Source organism: Schistocerca nitens, chromosome 2, assembly GCF_023898315.1.
Source record: "Schistocerca nitens isolate TAMUIC-IGC-003100 chromosome 2, iqSchNite1.1, whole genome shotgun sequence".
Lineage (NCBI taxonomy): Eukaryota > Metazoa > Arthropoda > Insecta > Orthoptera > Acrididae > Schistocerca > Schistocerca nitens.
Window position 1 is genome coordinate 560765639 of NC_064615.1, and position 19916 is coordinate 560785554.

At 41.3% G+C, this 19916-nt stretch overlaps 1 protein-coding gene across 6 annotated transcripts in view; it reads right to left on the bottom strand.

Moving 5' to 3' along the window:
• LOC126236598 (transmembrane channel-like protein 5) overlaps positions 1-19916 on the bottom strand; it is a 271797-nt gene that overhangs the window by 31447 nt on the left and 220434 nt on the right. For all 6 annotated transcript variants that reach the window (XR_007544962.1, XM_049946024.1, XM_049946023.1 and 3 more), the window contains one exon: positions 12905-13035. Coding sequence is in view for 5 of the 6 variants with exons in the window: in XM_049946024.1 (XP_049801981.1) it covers positions 12905-13035 (131 nt within the window). In the remaining variant the exon portion in view is untranslated. The remainder of the gene's footprint in view (positions 1-12904; positions 13036-19916) is intronic.

Sequence of the window (19916 nt, forward strand, 5' to 3'; positions counted from 1 at the left end):
CTTCAGTTTGCATGTAAACAGTTAGAAATCAGATTCCTAAACATCTGTCATACTATTACAATCTCTCTATGTATGCAGATTGAAGAGATGAATGAAAATTTGTACTAAGACTGGAATTCAAAGCTGGGTCTCCCACTTACTAGGCAGGTGTGCTAACCACTGTGCCACTCTGGCACAATGCCTTCTTACAACTGCTTAGGCTACCCTAGCATGCCTCCCTTCTCATTCCAAATTCCCATTCACATAGATGTTTGAGATTTTGGAAGATCTCTGGAACCGTCTGAAACCTTTCGGTGTCTCTAGATCTCCTCCAAGTACACAACCATATTTCATGATTCTTAAACCAAGTGTTAGCAATGACTAAATGTGCTCTGCACAAAATTCTAGCAGATGTCTTTGATTTTTATTTCTTTTCTCAAGTTCATGTTCTCATAGCACTTTTCCTTCTCTTCCCTTTCCTATTGTTGAAATCCAGTCAGCCATTCTACGTAACTAGCTGAATAATTTATTTTATACTTTGTCATAGGTTCTTTCAATTTCTTTATCATCTGTGGAGCTAGTTGGAATGTACATTTGTACTACTGTGGTGACAGTCCGTTTTGTGTTTAGCTTGGCTTCAATCATGTTTTCACTATGCTGTTCACATAAAAAACATGTATCAGAAACTTTAAAGATTTATTATTGACATCAAAACGTTACACAAAGGTCATACGAATATGGGTTCAAGAATCCTTTATCAGGTAGGTACAAAAGGAATTCACGCCTTCTAGTTGTACAGTTTACTTCCAATGTACATTTTTGCTCACTTCCTTATTTACAGGTGGTCCCAGCAGCGTTTTGATTCATATGATTGTCATTTGTTCTGTTTTAGAGCAACTTCCATCATAATACATTGCAACAATGTATTCATTGCTGAGATAAATATATACTACATGCATGGCCGAGCAGATGGGAATGAGGACACAGCATGTCAACTTTATGCTGAACATTACTCTGATAGGCAGTTGCCTTGTACAATAATGTTTTTAAGATTCCACCAAAACTTGTAAGAAACAGGCACATTTGAGAAGAGAACTGTTGATGGTGAAGGACCATGTGATGTATGAATGCATGACCTTGAAGAACTCTTTGTACTGTGGGTGAAAATCCATTAACTAGTACATGGAGAATTGTAAGAAGCAGAGGCATTAATCACACGATCACATCTGGGCTTACGAAAAATATCATGTAATGTGACAACACAGGCATCAACAGAGGTTCAGCCTTCGTATGTGGAGTAAAATCATTCCTGATCATCTCACTGGCCTCCACTTCTTTCTACAAAGTCTTACTGGAAAAATGTATCTACAGTTTCTCAGATACAAGTTGCTTCATTTACTTGATGTTTATTGATGGTGGTGGTCCACTTCACTTTACATGAATGGTTCACCAGTATATTGATAACCAGTTTCCAAACACGTGGACCGGTTGAGGGGGAATCCACTGCACAGTCTTCCCAATAATCAGATTTGAATCCAATAAGTAGATTTTTTCCTTTGTGGACATTTAAAATCCTTGGTATATTCAATTAATGTACCAATCTTAAGCTCTGAGGTGTGTACCCAAAATGGATTTGACCAAATAAAGAACAAACCAGGATATTTCCACAGTATATGGTGAAGTATGGAATGCAGACTAAGGGGTGCATGGTAGTAGGAAGTGGTCAATTCAAGTAATTTTTGTAAATGTAAATGTGTTTGGTAAATGTTTCATTTTTGTCCAATAATAAATCCTGTCATACCTCCCTAACAAAGGATTTTTGGAACTGTGTTCCAATGAACTTTTTGTAATGCTTTGACATGAAGAATAAATCCTCAAAGTTTCAGACGGATGTTTTTATGTACCCTGTACAGTAAGTTAAAATTCATAAAGTAAAGCATTTTTTTAACATGAGTAAACTCTGAAAGAAGGCACTTTGAAATATTTTTCATTCATTACACATTATACCAGGTGTGGAAGTATGAAACCGGAATTTCCCTATGGATGGTACTAGCCGTTCGTGTAGGAGCCCATCTGCAGTGCCATCTGCTTCCTGTAATGGCCGACAATGAAGGTCAACAAACAGCAACCCAAGTTCCATACATTGGTATCTGTTTCAAAACCGTAAGCATGTCGAATTTTGTGCCTATGAACTATTATTTGCAGACAGCATTGGTTTTTTGTTATCACTGGAAGAAAACTGCTGCAGAATTGTCAAATGGATCCTTCTCCGCAGCACGAGCTTTTCTGAATTATGTAGGTGGTCACTATCCTGCTACTATATCTCCTTTGTTACTGTAATCCTCCTGGCCTCAACCACATTACCATTTTTTCCTGCGTATCTGTCATCAACTTGGAAGTTCTCCTATTGGAGAGTGGTCTCCAGTCAAAATATTCACACTTAGTCTGGATGATTGACTGATCTGGCCCTGTAACACTAACCAAAACGGCCTTGCTGTTGTGGTACTGCAAACGGCTGAAAGCAAGGGGAAACTACAGCCATAATTTTTCCCGAGGGCATGCAGCTGACCTAAGTCGAAACAAGGCCCCGGGAGTAGACAACATTCCATTAGAACTACTGACAGCCTTGGGAGAGCCAGTCCTGACAAAACTCTACCATCTGGTGAGCAAGATGTATGAAACAGGCGAAATTCCCTCAGATTTCAAGAAGAATATAATAATTCCAATCCCAAAGAAAGCAGGTGTTGACAGATGTGAAAATTACCAAACTATCAGTTTAATAAGTCACAGCTGCAAAATACTAACGCGAATTCTTTACAGACGAATGGAAAAACTGGTAGAAGCCGACCTCGGGGAAGATCAGTTTGGATTCCGCAGAAATGTTGGAACACGTGAGGCAACACTGACCCTACGACTTATCTTAGAAAATAGATTAAGGAAAGGCAAACCTACGTTTCTAGGATTTGCAGATTTAGAGAAAGCTTTTGACAGTGTTGACTGGAATACAGGGGTAAAATACAGGGAGCGAAAGGCTATTTACAGTTTGTACAGAAACCAGATGGCAGTTATAAGAGTCGATGGTGCGTGAAAGGGAAGCAGTGTTTGGGAAGGGAGTGAGACAGGGTTGTAGCCTATCCCCGATGTTATTCAATCTGTATATTGAGCAAACAGTATAGGAAATAAAAGAAAAATTTGGAGTAGGAATTAAAATCCATGGAGAAGAAATAAAAATTTTGAGGTTTGCCGATGACATTGTAATTCTGTCAGAGACAGCAAAGGTCCTGGAAGAGTGGTCCAGCGGAATGGACAGTGTCATGAAAGGAGGGTATAAGATGAACATAAATAAAAGCAAAATGAGGATAATGGAATGTAGTCAAATTAAGTTGGGTGATGCTGAGGGAATTAGATTAGGGAATGAGACACTTAAAGTAGTAAAGGAATTCTGCCATTTGGGGAGCAAAATAACTGATGATGGTCGAAGTAGAGAAGATGTAAAATGTAGACTGGCAATGGCAAGGAAAGCGTTTCTGAAGAAGAGAAATTTGTTAACATCGAGTATTGATCTAAGTGACAGGAAGTTATTTCTGAAAGTATTTGTATGGAGTGTAGCCATGTATGGAAGTGAAACATGGATGATAAATAGTTTAGACAAGAAGAGAATAGAAGCTTTCGAAATGTGGTGCTACAGAAGAAGGCTGAAGATTAGATGGCTAGATCACATAACTAATGAGGAGGTATTGAATAGAATTGGGGAGAAGAGGAGTTTGTGGCACAACTTGACAAGAAGAAGGGATCGGTTGGTAGGACATGTTCTGAGGCATCAGTGGATCACCAATTTAGTACTGGAGGCCAGCGTGGAGGGTAAAAATCATAGAGGGAGACCAAGAGATGAATACACTAAGCAGATTCAGAAGGATGTAGGCTGCAGTAAGTACTGGGAGATGAAGAAGCTGGCACAGGATAGAGTAGCATGGAGAGCTGCATCAAACCAGTCTCAGGAATGAAGACCACAACAACAACACATCAAATGTTCATACAAATTGCATTCAACATCATGTATTTGACATATCTACATTCTATTACATGTGGAAGTATTTTCAAAAGCATTTTTGGTATCTGGGCAGGTAAATTTGCCCACATAAAACATGCGTTCACTGAACTCACTGTCTGCAAATACCCTGTTGTCTTTAGCAATATTCTATGTTACAAAAAACAAGGTTTTCCTGATGTTTCATCATTTTTGCTCTATTTGGTAAAAATACTTTGTTGCTTCTCCATCAGAACTGTTATTCAGCATTACTTTTGTATTCTTGCATGTTTAAGAGTTCACTACAGGCTCCAAAATGTTTTGTGTTAAAATGCTGCTGGATGTACTCTTGATATCATGCTGCCATCATTGCAGAGTAAACACAAAGTTTAATCGCCACACATGGAGGGGAAAAAAAAAAACCTTGCTGTCTACCGTCAGTTTATTTTGGACACCTCCTTTCACTTCCTCTTTTTGCTGTCACCCACTGTGCAAAATGCTTCAGTAAAAAATACACTGCATAATACTGCAATCTTCCATACAAGCAGGCAGTAACCAACTGAATTGCTGAAACAATGTTTTCTTCAGACTTCAAAGGCAACTGACACCTGTCAGATACATCAGCTGCATTACTGGCTTTGTTATTTAATTCATCTTTGTTTCAGTATTGTGCTCGAACAGCAAAAATTATTGCTCAGAGGGAGGGGGGGCAGGGGGGGTGGTGGTGGGGGGTGGGAAGAGTTCATTAACGCAATAAAAAACAATCTTACGGAGGAACATTACAGACCCTGATGATGCTGTAGATGGCTACTCTGCGGGCTTTAAAATGTGCTTAAATTAAAAAATTATAGTAACAGATATGTGTCACATTTTACAAATGGGATGGTCCAAAGATACCTGTGGGCTTACCTATGGGCACCTTTGGGCTGGGAATGGCCTACAGGTCACAGTTTGCTCACTTCTGTTCTACAGTGTGACCCGAGATGAGTGTCTGCTACACTATATGGGCTACAGAAATATCCATGGTAGATATCTTCCATCCTTAATCCACTTACTTGGCACAAACAACTCCAGAGCACAATTTACAATCAGTTTAAACTTTACCCATAATTCCTCTACAGTGATCATACTGGAACTAAATAATGTCAGTTCATTATTTAACTGGAATGCTGCTATATGCTTACCTGCTCTGTGTAGCAGAAATACTCTTCTAGCCTTCCTGATTGATTCATTAACCTATGATGACATCATGGGCACTAATCCCTGTCTCTATAACGACAGACCTGTTTGTAGTTAAAAGGTCTAAAATATTTCCACTGAATGTGGGCTTGTCTAACTAGCTGCTCAAGACAGTTTTTGGGAAACATGTTCAAAAGTACTTTGCAAGATTGTCTATCTGCATCCTCTGCAATGATCTGTAGATGTCCCAGTTCATGTTTAGTAGATTAAATTCACCTCTGATTAATACTGCATGATCAGGGTATTTCCACACCACTGACCATACACTTTCTTTGAGTGACTCTAAAACTGTCAACGTGGATTCGAGTGGCCAATGAAACAGTCCAACAATTAACTTGACTTCACCCTTTACCTGTTATTCGCAGCCAGGTAACTTCATAGTCGCACTCAAATTCAACCTCAATAGAGAGAATATTTTTGTCAATAGTATTGAACACTTCCCGTCCTATGGCATCTAATTTGTCTCTTCAACAGACTCCAGAACTGAAAGAGCGATGAATTGTTGTCTGTAAAGAATTTTTGTGTTGCTTTGAAGCAGAAGGTGATGGCTCCTCCACAAGTAGATGACACCTGAGTACACTACCACCAAAATGAAACAAAGAGAGCAAGCAAGGAACGCCACCATTCCTCATAACCAAAACCCAAGAAGTTCTGAATGCAGCCATCTACATGGAAGATTTCTCTGACACACTTTGGGATGAACGAGCCATTGTCTTGGAACACCACATGACTAGGGAAACCACCACCACCACCACCACCACCTGTGTGTCATATTCCAAAATGTTAAAAAAATCAGCTTTGGCCTGCAATAAGACCAAAGTACAGTGGACTTGTGACTAAAGGTGTGATTTTGCAGCACGATAATGCTCAGTTTCATACTGCTCATGTAACATTTGCAATCACCGACAAGCTGCATTTTGATACTCTGCCACATCTGCCAACTAACCAGACCTCACATCAAGTGATAACCACATGTTTGGACCACTCAAAGAGGCAACTGAAGGAAAGAAACTTCCTTATGATGAAGGGGTGCAGTAGGCAGCACACAAGTGGCTGTGCAGATGACCAAAAGAATTTTTTTTTTTCTCCAGAGGAGTTCATGTACTTTCTATGTGCTGGAGGATGTGTAAACTATGTGAAAAAATGATAGACTTGTGTTCCATTTTTAATCAATAAAAAAATTTTAAAGAAATATTTAAGCCTTTCATTTGACTCCCCCCCCCCCCCCTGCCCCAAATATGGTGGATTCTTCCTATCTGTTATGTTTTCTACTCTTGTAAACAAACAAATTTTTTCCATATTGTCAATATATTTACCTATTGCATATGACACTTACTTAAAAACCTAACGTTCTTATTTAGCTTTAATTTCACCGGAATTTAATATGCAGATTCTTATTTTGATTGTTCTGATAACATTGGGGTAGTCAATTTTCATTAGGGCACTTATATTTGGAAAATGCACTACTGCTGGCTACATACAAAAAACCTATGAGCTAATCAATAAAGCATTATTTCAATTATGTAAAAGAATTTGTGAATAAGTAACTTAAAAATTAAACTGTAAGAATAGATATCCAATTTTAATTTTTATACTATTTGCTAACATGACTTTTCTTTGACCTGTCCAATATCAATTGTACAATTTGTGCTGTATTATAAAACTGGCTCAACAAAAAAAAATCAATCAAACAATTAATATATTTGAGAACAGTGACCTAAGCCATTCACAATTCAAAAGTTAAACATTATGGTTTTCCAGTAAAATATTTTAAATTACCAAAAACAAACTGTCTTCAGAAATAATTACACTTTAAGTCAGACCCAATGTCAATTTCCATCACAGCCACTTTTAATGTCTGAATTTTGTGCATATAATTTTATTACCTTAATTTTTACATACAAAATGACATACAGTACTAATTAATAACTAATTAATTAACAATTTCATGTAATTTACTATAATTTGCATTATGGCACTCATTTACACTCCTGGAAATGGAAAAAAGAACACATTGACACCGGTGTGTCAGACCCACCATACTTGCTCCGGACACTGCGAGAGGGCTGTACAAGCAATGATCACACGCACGGCACAGCGGACACACCAGGAACCGCGGTGTTGGCAGTCGAATGGCGCTAGCTGCGCAGCATTTGTGCACCGCCGCCGTCAGTGTCAGCCAGTTTGCCGTGGCATACGGAGCTCCATCGCAGTCTTTAACACTGGTAGCATGCCGCGACAGCGTGGACGTGAACCGTATGTGCAGTTGACGGACTTTGAGCGAGGGCATATAGTGGGCATGCGGGAGGCCGGGTGGACGTACCGCCGAATTGCTCAACACGTGGGGCGTGAGGTCTCCACAGTACATCAATGTTGTCGCCAGTGGTCGGCGGAAGGTGCACGTGCCCGTCGACCTGGGACCGGACCGCAGCGACGCACGGATGCACGCCAAGACCGTAGGATCCTACGCAGTGCCGTAGGGGACCGCACCGCCACTTCCCAGCAAATTAGGGACACTGTTGCTCCTGGGGTATCGGCGAGGACCATTCGCAACCGTCTCCATGAAGCTGGGCTACAGTCCCGCACACCGTTAGGCCATCTTCCGCTCACGTCCCAACATCGTGCAGCCCGCCTCCAGTGGTGTCGCGACAGGCGTGAATGGAGGGACGAATGGAGACGTGTCGTCTTCAGCGATGAGAGTCGCTTCTGCCTTGGTGCCAATGATGGTCGTATGCGTGTTTGGCGCCGTGCAGGTGAGCGCCACAATCAGGACTGCATACGACCGAGGCACACAGGGCCAACACCCGGCATCATGGTGTGGGGAGCGATCTCCTACACTGGCCGTACACCACTGGTGATCGTCGAGGGGACACTGAATAGTGCACGGTACATCCAAACCGTCATCGAACCCATCGTTCTACCATTCCTAGACCGGCAAGGGAACTTGCTGTTCCAACAGGACAATGCACGTCCGCATGTATCCCGTGCCACCCAACGTGCTCTAGAAGGTGTAAGTCAACTACCCTGGCCAGCAAGATCTCCGGATCTGTCCCCCATTGAGCATGTTTGGGACTGGATGAAGCGTCGTCTCACGCGGTCTGCACGTCCAGCACGAACGCTGGTCCAACTGAGGCGCCAGGTGGAAATGGCATGGCAAGCCGTTCCACAGGACTACATCCAGCATCTCTACGATCGTCTCCATGGGAGAATAGCAGCCTGCATTGCTGCGAAAGGTGGATATACACTGTACTAGTGCCGACATTGTGCATGCTCTGTTGCCTGTGTCTATGTGCCTGTGGTTCTGTCAGTGTGATCACGTGCTGTATCTGACCCCAGGAATGTGTCAATAAAGTTTCCCCTTCCTGGGACAATGAATTCACGGTGTTCTTATTTCAATTTCCAGGAGTGTATATAAACATAGGAATTTACATCACAAAAGGATAAAAGTGATCACATATTTTTCTAAATTTCTGACCAGCAACATTTTCTGTAAGCCAAAATCAAATTAGTTCTTGTATTCATCCAAAACAGTAAAATCCAACCTAGCCAATTTTCAAGGATATTGCAGTTTTCAAAATAACAGTTTGTTCTTACACCAGTATGATCTGACCTAAAATTGGCAGTTCGCAGTTTTATGTTCATGAGTAAGACTTATGTTCTAGTGCACTCTCAGTGTTCATTCTGTATGTAAAAATACACTAAAAAAATTAAAAAGAAATAAAAAATTATGCATGACAAAGGAATTATCCAAACAGAACAGAAATCTGAGATGTACTGTGTACAGACAAACACCTGATTATAATCTCAGAAAAATTGTATGATTTATGCAGGAGAAGGAGTTTCACAGACTGAGCACGTCAATAACACATTGGTCCACCTCTAACCCTAATGTGAGCAGCTATTTGGCTTGGAACTGATTGACAGACTTTTTAGATGTCCTACTGAGGGAGATCATGCAAATTCTGTCCAACTGGCAGGTTTCTTTGTGAAAATCATGAGCTGGTTGGAGGAACCTGCCTGTAAAGCTTCAAATGTTCTCAGCTGGGGAGAGATGCAGCGACCTTGCTTGCCAAGGTAGAGTTTTGCAAGCATGAAGACAAGCAGCAGAAACTCTTGTCATGTGTGGGTGGGCATCACCTTACTGAAATGTAAGCACAGGATGGCTCACCACAAAGGGCAACAGATTGGGGCATAGAGTATTGTCGATGTATCACTGTGATGTAAGGGTGCTGCGGATGACAGCCAAAGAGGTCATGCTATGAAATGAAATGGCACCCCAGACAATCACGTCAGTCTGTCAGGCATTATGGTGGATGACAGTCAGTTTAGTATACCACCACTGTCTGGGGCACTGACACCCAATTTTAAAGGGGGGGGGGGGGGCTTCACTGAAGACAATTCTACTCCAGTCAATGAGATTCCAGGCCAAATGTGCCTGACACCACTGTGAATGGTCTTGTTGGTGTGCAGGGGTCTGGTAGTTGTTGCAGTGGTCACCATGAACTCTACCCCTTTTTTGTGAGCTGCATATTAATGGTCCTTGTGGTCACTGAAGCACCAGTTGCATTTTGAATCGACGATAATACATGAATCCAGGGCTCTGAGTGCCTCTGTGGCAATTGCTCAGTCCTCACATTCTGTCATTTGTCTAGGTTGACCACTTCCTTCTTGAAGCTGTGTTCAGCCATGGTTCACCCATTCCTGCAAACGTCATCATCAAATAGTGCTAGCACTCCTATCCAGCGATTTGCCAATTACTCCAACTGGCTTCTTTGAGCCCAACTATATGTCCTCTCTCAACCTGTTTGTGAGGCATAGTTACTATCCAACAACATACACGGAATGAAATTTGCAAAGACTTTATGCCCCGGTATCGATATTTCCCTATTTATTATCCTTGTCAGCTGCATGGTGAAATTGCATTGCAGCCTCACACATTCACCCTACAATTTTGCATTTTTCCATTGATACCTGTATGAATATCAATCTGTAACCAATGTGTCTTTTTTGTCTTAGAGTGTATGTGCACCGGTCACCATGAAAAATAAGAGCTCTAATGTTCAATAAGTTTTAAGTGAAATCTGTACACTAAATTAATGAATTGTGTTGCGGAATGCTATTGTAATCAAAATCAACAATTGTTGAATGTGATGAATTTCATTAGGGAGTGACTTAATTGAACTGCTACTGGATGATGACTGTTAGGTAAGGCGGGATCTGATCTCGATATCTGAGCAAATAATCTTGTTTCTAAATTTGTTCATAGCACATAAACTGGTCATCTTAATGACTGAACTTTGTAAGGAATGTGTGTATTCATGTCATCTACGAGGGTTGCCCAGAAAGAAATGCACTGCATTTTTTTTTTTTTCGCAGCTGAAAACAATGCTACAAATGTGAAATGTTAGCATGTATTATTTGATGTCTCCTGAGTGAGCACACCAAGTTAGCGACAGATAGCGTAGCTGCAGGACAGTTTCAAAATGGCGTCTGTAGGTGATGTACATTACAAGCAACATGACATCATTGAATTTCTCACTGCAGAGAAAGAAACTGTATGGAATATTCACAAATGCTTGTGCAAGGTCTATGGAGCATCTGCTGTTGACAAAAGTACAGTTAGTCACTGGACACAGAGTGTGAGGTCATCAGAAGGCAGTTTGGTGGAGCTCCATGATTTGCAGCAGTCGGAGAGACAATCCATGGCTGCTGTCATATCTGACACGTTGCAGCAAGCTGATGATGTGATTTGCGAGGAAAGACACATTATGACTCTGTCAATCAGCAAAGGATGTGTGGGTGCAATTATCCACACTCAAGGCTATTCCAAAGAGTGTGCAAGATGGGTTCTGGGGTGTCTAACAGTGCATCACAAATCACACAGAAAAAACACTTGTCCACTTGTCTTGATTTGTTGCAATATTTTGAAGCTGAGGGGGGGGGGGGGGGCGGGAGCTTCTTGTCCCGGATTGTGACAGGTGATAAAACTCTGGTTCACCATTTTGAGCCCAAAACAAAACGATAGTTGGAATGGTGCCATTCCCACTCTCCACACAAGAAAAAAATTCAAAGCAACTGCTTCCACCAGTAAGATCGTGGTCACCATGTTCTGGGACTGTAAAGGTGTGATGCCAAGAGGCGGTACCATTAATTCAAAAGCATATGTCAACACATCAACAAAACTCAAGATATGCTTCCAACGACTTTGGCACCATAGCAACCCAGAGCAATGTTTTGCTGCAACATGATAAACCTCAGCCCCACACAAGTCTGAGGACTGCTGAACAAATTGCAAAACAGGGTTGGATAGTGTTACCCTGCAGCTCTGACCTAGCCCCCTTGGACTTCCACTTGTTTGGACCATTGCAGGATTCCATTCATGGAAAACATATTGAGGACAATGAGGAGGTGATTCACACAGTGAAGCACTGGCTTTGCCATCAGACAAGGATTAGTATCAACAGGGCATACACACCCTTTTTTTGCGCTGGAGGAAGGCCACAGAATGGGATGGAGATTACATGGAAAAACAGAGTGTGTACACAGAACACCATTCTTTCGTGTGTGTAATTCTCATTATTTTCAATAAAAAACTGTTGAAGAAATTAAATGCAGAGAATTACTTTCTGGGCAACCCTCGTAAAATACGGTGTTGTGTAAATCTTTGAGCAAACACCATCCCACATTCATTTACACTTTCAGCTTCTAGATGATTAAGACTAGTGCTACAGAGTATGAGACTACAAAATTGGTATAATTCCTATGTAGTAGAATTTAATTATTTACTTAATTATTCACTTATTTTTGTATTCGACTAATTTTACTTTTTATTATTCCTTCCTAATACCACCTTACCCCGATCCCCCTTCTCACTACTCAATTTTTCCTCCTCCTTACTTCAATACATTGATTGCATTCATCTCTCTACATTTTATTTTATCTTTGTCCTTTAATCGAACTGTAGTACTCATTCTTTCCCTGCTATCATCTTTGAATTACAGGTGACACAACACTGACCAGTTTACTATTGTTGACATCCTGCTCTCTCTAACGTTACTGCCTCATCTGTGTTTCCCTTTGTTCTGAAAACAGGAGAAGTCCCTCTTACCATAGGATCTGAGCAAACTGCAAGATCCCTACCTCCATCCCACCTCCTACTTTTGGCCTTCCCTAACCAATCCCTCTTTCCTCCATGAAGAATGTCACATATGTTCAAAAATTTTACTTAACGTGTTTCTATTGGTAGTGGTGGTGGTGGTAATAGAAGAAGAAGAAGAAGAAGAAGAAGAAGTAGAAGAAGAAGAAGAAATAGCTGTCCTGAAGATTTGTACCAGCCAGCCTTTCTTTACCAACAATCTCACTTCTTTCCACCTAATCCTCTTTTCTTCCCTGATGATGGAAACCCTCATTCTGATAGTGTTGCCACCAGCTTTTGTTATATTTATCAGGCTACCGGTACCTAGTACAGAAATTATTTCTAATATTAATTTTGTTGTATTTTCATTTTGAAGATTCTGTTCTTTATTGCTATTAAAATTATTCACCTACATCAAACTATTAAATGTGTTCCTATTTTGAATATTTTGCTTTCCACATATTCACAATTAATGATAAAGATGTGCACACACTAAGAATAATAATAACAGATAACAGACTTACTATGAAATAAGGTAGACATATGCAATTACAGCAGCCAGCAATGAAAGGAATGTCAAAATAAGAAATACTGTCTGCGTCTGTGATGCTCTCCATGATCGACTTGCAGGCTGACAGTTATATAATGTTCCAATCTGTTGAAAATACATTATAAACAGTAAGTATAAATTACATACTATATTTATGGGAACTCATGCATTGAAAAAAATTACAAAATAATATTTTTATCTGCTTCAAATTTTATATTGTGAAGTCATCATGAAAAGAAGCTGCTTTAACAATACAAAAAGAATTTAAATAGCTTTGCTAATTTGAGGACTATTCGAATCTGTCCAAATAAGGGAAAGACTGAAACTACCTGGCACATTAAAACCACATGCTGGACCGATACTCGAACTTGGGACCTTTGCCTTTTGTGGGCAAGTGCTCTACCAACTGAGCTACCCAAGCACGACTTGCGACCTGTCCTCACATCTTCAATTCTGCCAGTACCTCATCTCCTACCTTCCAGACAAAGACTGATTGGTACACGATACCTTCTGACCAAAACCAATGACTGAGCGAGGTGGTGCAATGGTTAGCACATTGGACTCACACTTGGGAGAATGATGATTCAAATCCCAATCCAGCCATCCATGAAGTCCCTACATAACTTATGGTAAGTGCTGGAATAGCTCCTTTGCAAACTGCACAGCATATTTCCTTCCCTATCCCTCCATAATCTACACTTGTGCTCCAGCTCTCTCAACCTCATTGTCGAAGGACGTTAAGCTCTAATCTTCTTTTTTTCCTTTCAAAACTAATGGAAAGTAATTTTCAACCTTTATCTCCCCAAGTTTGTATTACCATCCAACTATGACCCTCCCAACCACCCCCATGCATTTCTCAATCTACATCTACATGTACACTCTGCAACCACCATGAAGTGCATGGCAGGTGGTATGTCCCATTGGATTCTTCCCATTCCATTCACACATGGAGAGCAGGAAGAATGTCTGATTGAATGCTTCTGTGCATGCAATAATTATTCTTCTCTTATCCTCACGATCCCTACTTGAGCGATATGTATGGGCTTGTAGTGTAGTCCAAGAGTCATCATTTAAAGTCGGTTCTTGAGGCTTTGTTACTAGAGTTTCTCAGGACAGTTTACATCTGTCTTCAATTGTCTTCCTGTTCAGTTCCTTCAGTATCTCTATGACACTCTTCCATGGACCAAACAAACAGACCTGTGACCATTCATGCTGTCCTCCACTGTATATGTTCAATATCCCCTGTTAGTCTTATTTGGTATAGGTTCCAAACACTTGAGCAATATTCTAGAATGGGTCATAAGAGTGATCTGTAAGTGGTCACCTTTGTAGACTGATTGCACTTCCCCTGTACTCTACAAATAAACTTAAGTCTACCACCTGCTTTACCCACAACTGAGCCTATTTGATCATTCCATTTCACATCCCTATACAGTGTTACACCCAGGTATTTGTATGAGTCCGTCAATTCCATCAGTGACGCACTGATATTATAGTCATAGGATACTATGTTTTTTCGTTTTGTGAAGTGCAAAATTTTACATTTCTGAATATTTAAAGCAAGTTGGCAATCAATGTGCCCCTTTGAAATCTTACCAAGATCTGACTAAATATTTATGCAAGTTCTTTCAGATAGCACTTCATTACAGATTAATGAATCATCTGCAAAAAGCCTGAGGTCAGTACTAATATTCTCTGCAACATCATTAATATACAGCATGAATAGCAAGGGTCCCAACACACTTCCCTGGGGCACACACAAAGTTACTTCTACATCTGATGATGACTCTCCATCCAAGATAACATGCTGTGTCCTCCCTACCAAAAAGTCCTCAATCCAGTCACAAATTTCACTTGATACCCTATTTGATCATACTTTTGACAATAAGTGTAGGTGTGGTACTGAGTCAAATGCTTTTCGGAAATAAAAACATACTGCATCTACCTGACTGCCTTGATCAAAGCTTTCAGTATGTCATGTGAGGAAAATGTGAGTTGGGTTCCACATGATCAATGTTTTCGAAATCCACACTGGCTGGCATTGAGGAGGTCATTCTGTTGATAGTACCTCATTGTGTTTGAGCTCAGAATATGTTCCAAGAGTCTACAATGAATTGATGTCAAGGATATTGGATGACAGTTTTGTGGGTCACTTCTACTAATCTATTTGTGACCTGTGTTTTTTTTTTTTCCAAGAACTGGAAATGGTTTTTTGTTTGAGTGATCTTTGATTGATAATAGTTAAAAGACAGGCTAACTCAGCCACAAATTCAGAGCAGAATCTGATAAGGATTCCACCAGGCCATGAAGCTTTGTTCAGTTTTAATGATTTAAACTATTTCTTAACACCACTGACACTAATACTTATTTCATTCACCTTTTCAGTGGTACAAGGATTAAACTGGGGCAATTCTCCTGAGTGTTCATTTGTAAAGGAACTTTTGAAAACAGAGTTAAGCATTTCAGGTTTTATTTTGCTACCCTCCATTTCAGTTCCTCATTCACTAGGGACTGGACATCAACTTTGGTGCTACTGACAGCCTTTCCGTATGGCCAGATTTTCTTTGTGTTTTGTGAAATATCATTTGAAAATATTTTGCTATGGTAGTCATTGAAGGCATCATGCACTGCTCTCTTCAAAGCCAAATGTATTTTATTCTACATCTCTCCATCTATGGTCCTGCACTTTGTTTTACACGTATTATGCAGTAATCTCTGTTGCTTTAGAAGCTTCGTTATAGTGACTGTATACCATGGAGGTTTCCTCCCATTATCAACTGTTGTACTGAGTATATATGTATCCAGTGCATCGTCAATTATTCCTTTAAACTGGCCTCTCCCCCCTTTCTTAGGTCAGTTCTCAATGCCACAAGCCTCTCAATAGAGGTAAGAACAGCCATCTTCAATCATAACATACCATGACTTGATAATCCTTCCTCAACATAAAAATTGTATTGATAAACCACAGTGATCATCTGGCAGAAGGACTCTGCCAAATGTCTCACTCTTTCTCTTAGAAGACCTACCACAGTGATTCCATTCCTGGAGTCCAGTGTAAACTCCAATCCCTACTAAAATCCTTAATCTCATGCCAAGAACCTCTTCCACAAATTCATCTCTTTCTTAACCCCACCCCCAACAGCACATTCAACTTCTATATTTTTCCTAATATCCACAAACCTAACTGCCATACAAGCCTCATAGCAGTTGGTTACCACGATCCCTAAGGAAGAATCTCCTGCCTAATTGATTTACACCTCCAACTCAATGCCTGCAACCTAATTTTACATATGTACAATGTCTACCACTATTTTCATCACCTCTTTACCATATCTGCTCCTTTAATGCCTTGCTTCCTGCTAATCACTGTTGATATCCCTTCCTAAACACTAACACCATCCATGGCCATATTTTGCCACCAGCTAGCACCACCTCGTCCAAAGTACTTCAGAGAGTTTACAACACAATAGCTCACCATCTATCTCTCACAATAAACAAATCATTTGAGGAAGGTTACTTCTCTAATCTTTTAAAATATGTAGAAATAATATCAAAGGTTCAAGAGATGACGTGAAATTATAACCACATTTCTACACTCCCAATCATATTAAAAATATTTGAAAAAATGCTGCTTCACATATTCAAAGCTTCATCACAAAGTGTGCCATCATTACAAATAACCAATATGGCTTCCAACAAGGTAAAAACACAGCAGATACCATGAATGACTTTATTGAAAAATTACTTCATCGTTAGTTAGGAAAAGAATTCTGCGATCTTACAAACAGATTCAACTCTGTAAACTGTGCCCTGCTGCTTTTTATATTCAACAGAAAAAATGGAATAAGGAATATTGCTTTAAAATGTTTTTAATCACATCCCATGGAGGAGAAACAAAGGGTAATAACACATCAAATGCAGCAGATTACTTATCAGTGTGGAAAACAGTGTCACAAGGTGTTCAAAAAAATGGTTCAAATGGCTCTGAGCACTATGGGACTTAACATCTATGGTCATCAGTCCCCTAGAACTTAGAACTACTTAAACCTAACTAACCTAAGGACAGCACACAACACCCAGCCATCACGAGGCAGAGAAAATCCCTGACCCCGCCGGGAATCGAACCCGGGAACCCGGGCGTGGGGAGCGAGAACGCTACCGCACGACCACGAGATGCGGGCTCACAAGGTGTTCCTCAAGGCTCAGTCATTGGGTTAATTTTATTCCTGTTCTATATAACTGGCTTTCTTTTGAATATAAATATAAATATATATATCTAAAAAGAAAGATGATGAGACTTACCAAACAAAAGCGCTGGCAGGTCGATGGACACACAAAAAAACACAAATATACACACAAAATTCAAGCTTTCGCAACCAACTGTTGCCTCATCAGGAAAGAGGGGAAGGAGAGGGAAAGACGAAAGGATGTGGGTTTTAAGGGAGAGGATAAGGAGTCATTCCAATCCCGGGAGCGGAAAGACTTACCTTAGGGGGAAAAAAGGACAGGTATACACTCGCACACACACACATATCCATCCACACATACAGACACAAGCAGACATATATAAATAAATATAAATATATATATACATATAATAGAAGGAAACATTCCACGTGGGAAAAAATATATCTAAAAACAAAGATGATGTGACTTACCAAACGAAAGCGCTGGCACGTCGATAGACACGCAAACAAACACAAACATACACACAAAATTCTAGCTTTCGCAACCAACAGTTGCCTCGTCAGGAAAGAGGGAAGGAGAGGGAAAGACGAAAGGATTTGGGTTTTAAGGGAGAGGGTAAGGAGTCATTCCAATCCCGGGAGCGGAAAGACTTACCTTAGGGGGAAAAAAGGACGGGTATACACTCGCACACACACACATATCCATCCACACATATATAGACACAAGCAGACACATAAAGAGGCAAAGGGTTTGGGCAGAGATGTCAGTCGAGGCGGAAGTGCAGAGGCAAAGATGTTGTTGAATGACAGGTGAGGTATGAGTGGCAGCAACTTGAAATTAGCGGAGATTGAGGCCTGGTGGATAATGGGAAGAGAGGATATATTGAAGAGCAAGTTCCCATCTCCGGAGTTCGGATAGGTTGGTGTTAGTGGGAAGTATCCAGATAACCCGGACGGTGTAACACTGTGCCAAGATGTGCTGGCCGTGCACCAAGGCATGTTTAGCCACAGGGTGATCCTCATTACCAACAAACACTGTCTGCCTGTGTCCATTCATGTGAATGGACAGTTTGTTGCTGGTCATTCCCACATAGAATGTGTTACAGTGTAGGCAGGTCAGTTGGTAGATCACGTGGGTGCTTTCACACGTGGCTCTGCCTTTGATCGTGTACACCTTCCGGGTTACAGGACTGGGGTAGGTGGTGGTGGGAGGGTGCATGGGAGAGGTTTTACACCGGGGGCGGTTACAAGGGTAGGAGCCAGAGGGTAGGGAAGGTGGTTTGGGGATTTCACAGGGATGAACTAAGAGGTTACGAAGGTTAGGTGGACGGCGGAAAGACACTCTTGGTGGAGTGGGGAGGATTTCATGCAGGATGGATCTCATTTCAGGGCAGGATTTGAGGAAGTCGTATCCCTGCTGGAGAGCCACATTCAGAGTCTGATCCAGTCCCGGAAAGTATCCTGTCACAAGTGGGGCACTTTTGTGGTTCTTCTGTGGGAGGTTCTGGGTTTGAGAGGATGAGGAAGTGGCTCTGGTTATTTGCTTCTGTACCAGGTCAGGAGGGTAGTTGCGGGATGCGAAAGCTGTTGTCAGTTTGTTGGTGTAATGGTTCAGGGATTCCGGACTGGAGCAGATTCGTTTGCCACGAAGACCTAGGCTGTAGGGAAGGGACCGTTTGATGTGGAATGGGTGGCAGCTGTCATAATGGAGGTACTGTTGCTTTTTGGTGGGTTTGATGTGGACGGAAGTGTGAAGCTGGCCATTGGACAGGTGGAGGTCAACATCAAGGAAAGTGGCATGGGATTTGGAGTAGGACCAGGTGAATCTGATGGAACCAAAGGAGTTGAGGTTGGAGAGGAAATTCTGGAGTTCTTCTTCACTGTGAGTCCAGATCATGAAGATGTCATCAATAAATCTGTACCAAACTTTGGGTTGGCAGGCCTGGGTAACCAAGAAGGCTTCCTCTAAGCGACCCATGAATAGGTTGGCGTACGAAGGGGCCATCCTGGTACCCATGGCTGTTCCCTTTAATTGTTGGTATGTCTGGTCTTCAAAAGTGAAGAAGTTGTGGGTCAGGATGAAGTTGGCTAAGGTAATGAGGAAAGAGGTTTTAGGTAGGGTGGCAGGTGATCGGCGTGAAAGGAAGTGCTCCACCGCAGCGAGGCCCTGGACGTGCGGGATATTTGTGTATAAGGAAGTGGCATCAATGGTTACAAGGATGGTTTCTGGGGGTAACGGATTGGGTAAGGATTCCAGGCGTTCGAGAAAGTGGTTGGTGTCTTTGATGAAGGATGGGAGACTGCATGTAATGGGTTGAAGGTGTTGATCTACGTAGGCAGAGATACGTTCTGTGGGGGCTTGGTAACCAGCTACAATGGGGCAGCCGGGATGATTGGGTTTGTGAATTTTAGGAAGAAGGTAGAAGGTAGGGGTGCGGGGTGTCGGTGGGGTCTCTAATGTCTCTAATGTGTCACCCAGCCATCCAAGGACAATCTGCTGTAATGATCAATCCCTTGACTAGTATGCAGAAAGTTTTATTAATGCATTCACAGCCAGCACACTCTCCAAACCTGGACCCCAAACAAATCTCATGAGCCATATTCATGTATGCTCCTAATTCTCCAACAAATACATCCACTAATCAGCTAGTAAGAAGCACACTCCAACTTCAAATCCAACCCCAGCCGCCCACCCATCCCCTCGCACACAGTTATCCAATACACCTTGGACTGAAACAGCATAACCTCACCTTTCATCACACTCAAAATGAGGAACATCCTTCCAAAAATCCTTCATTC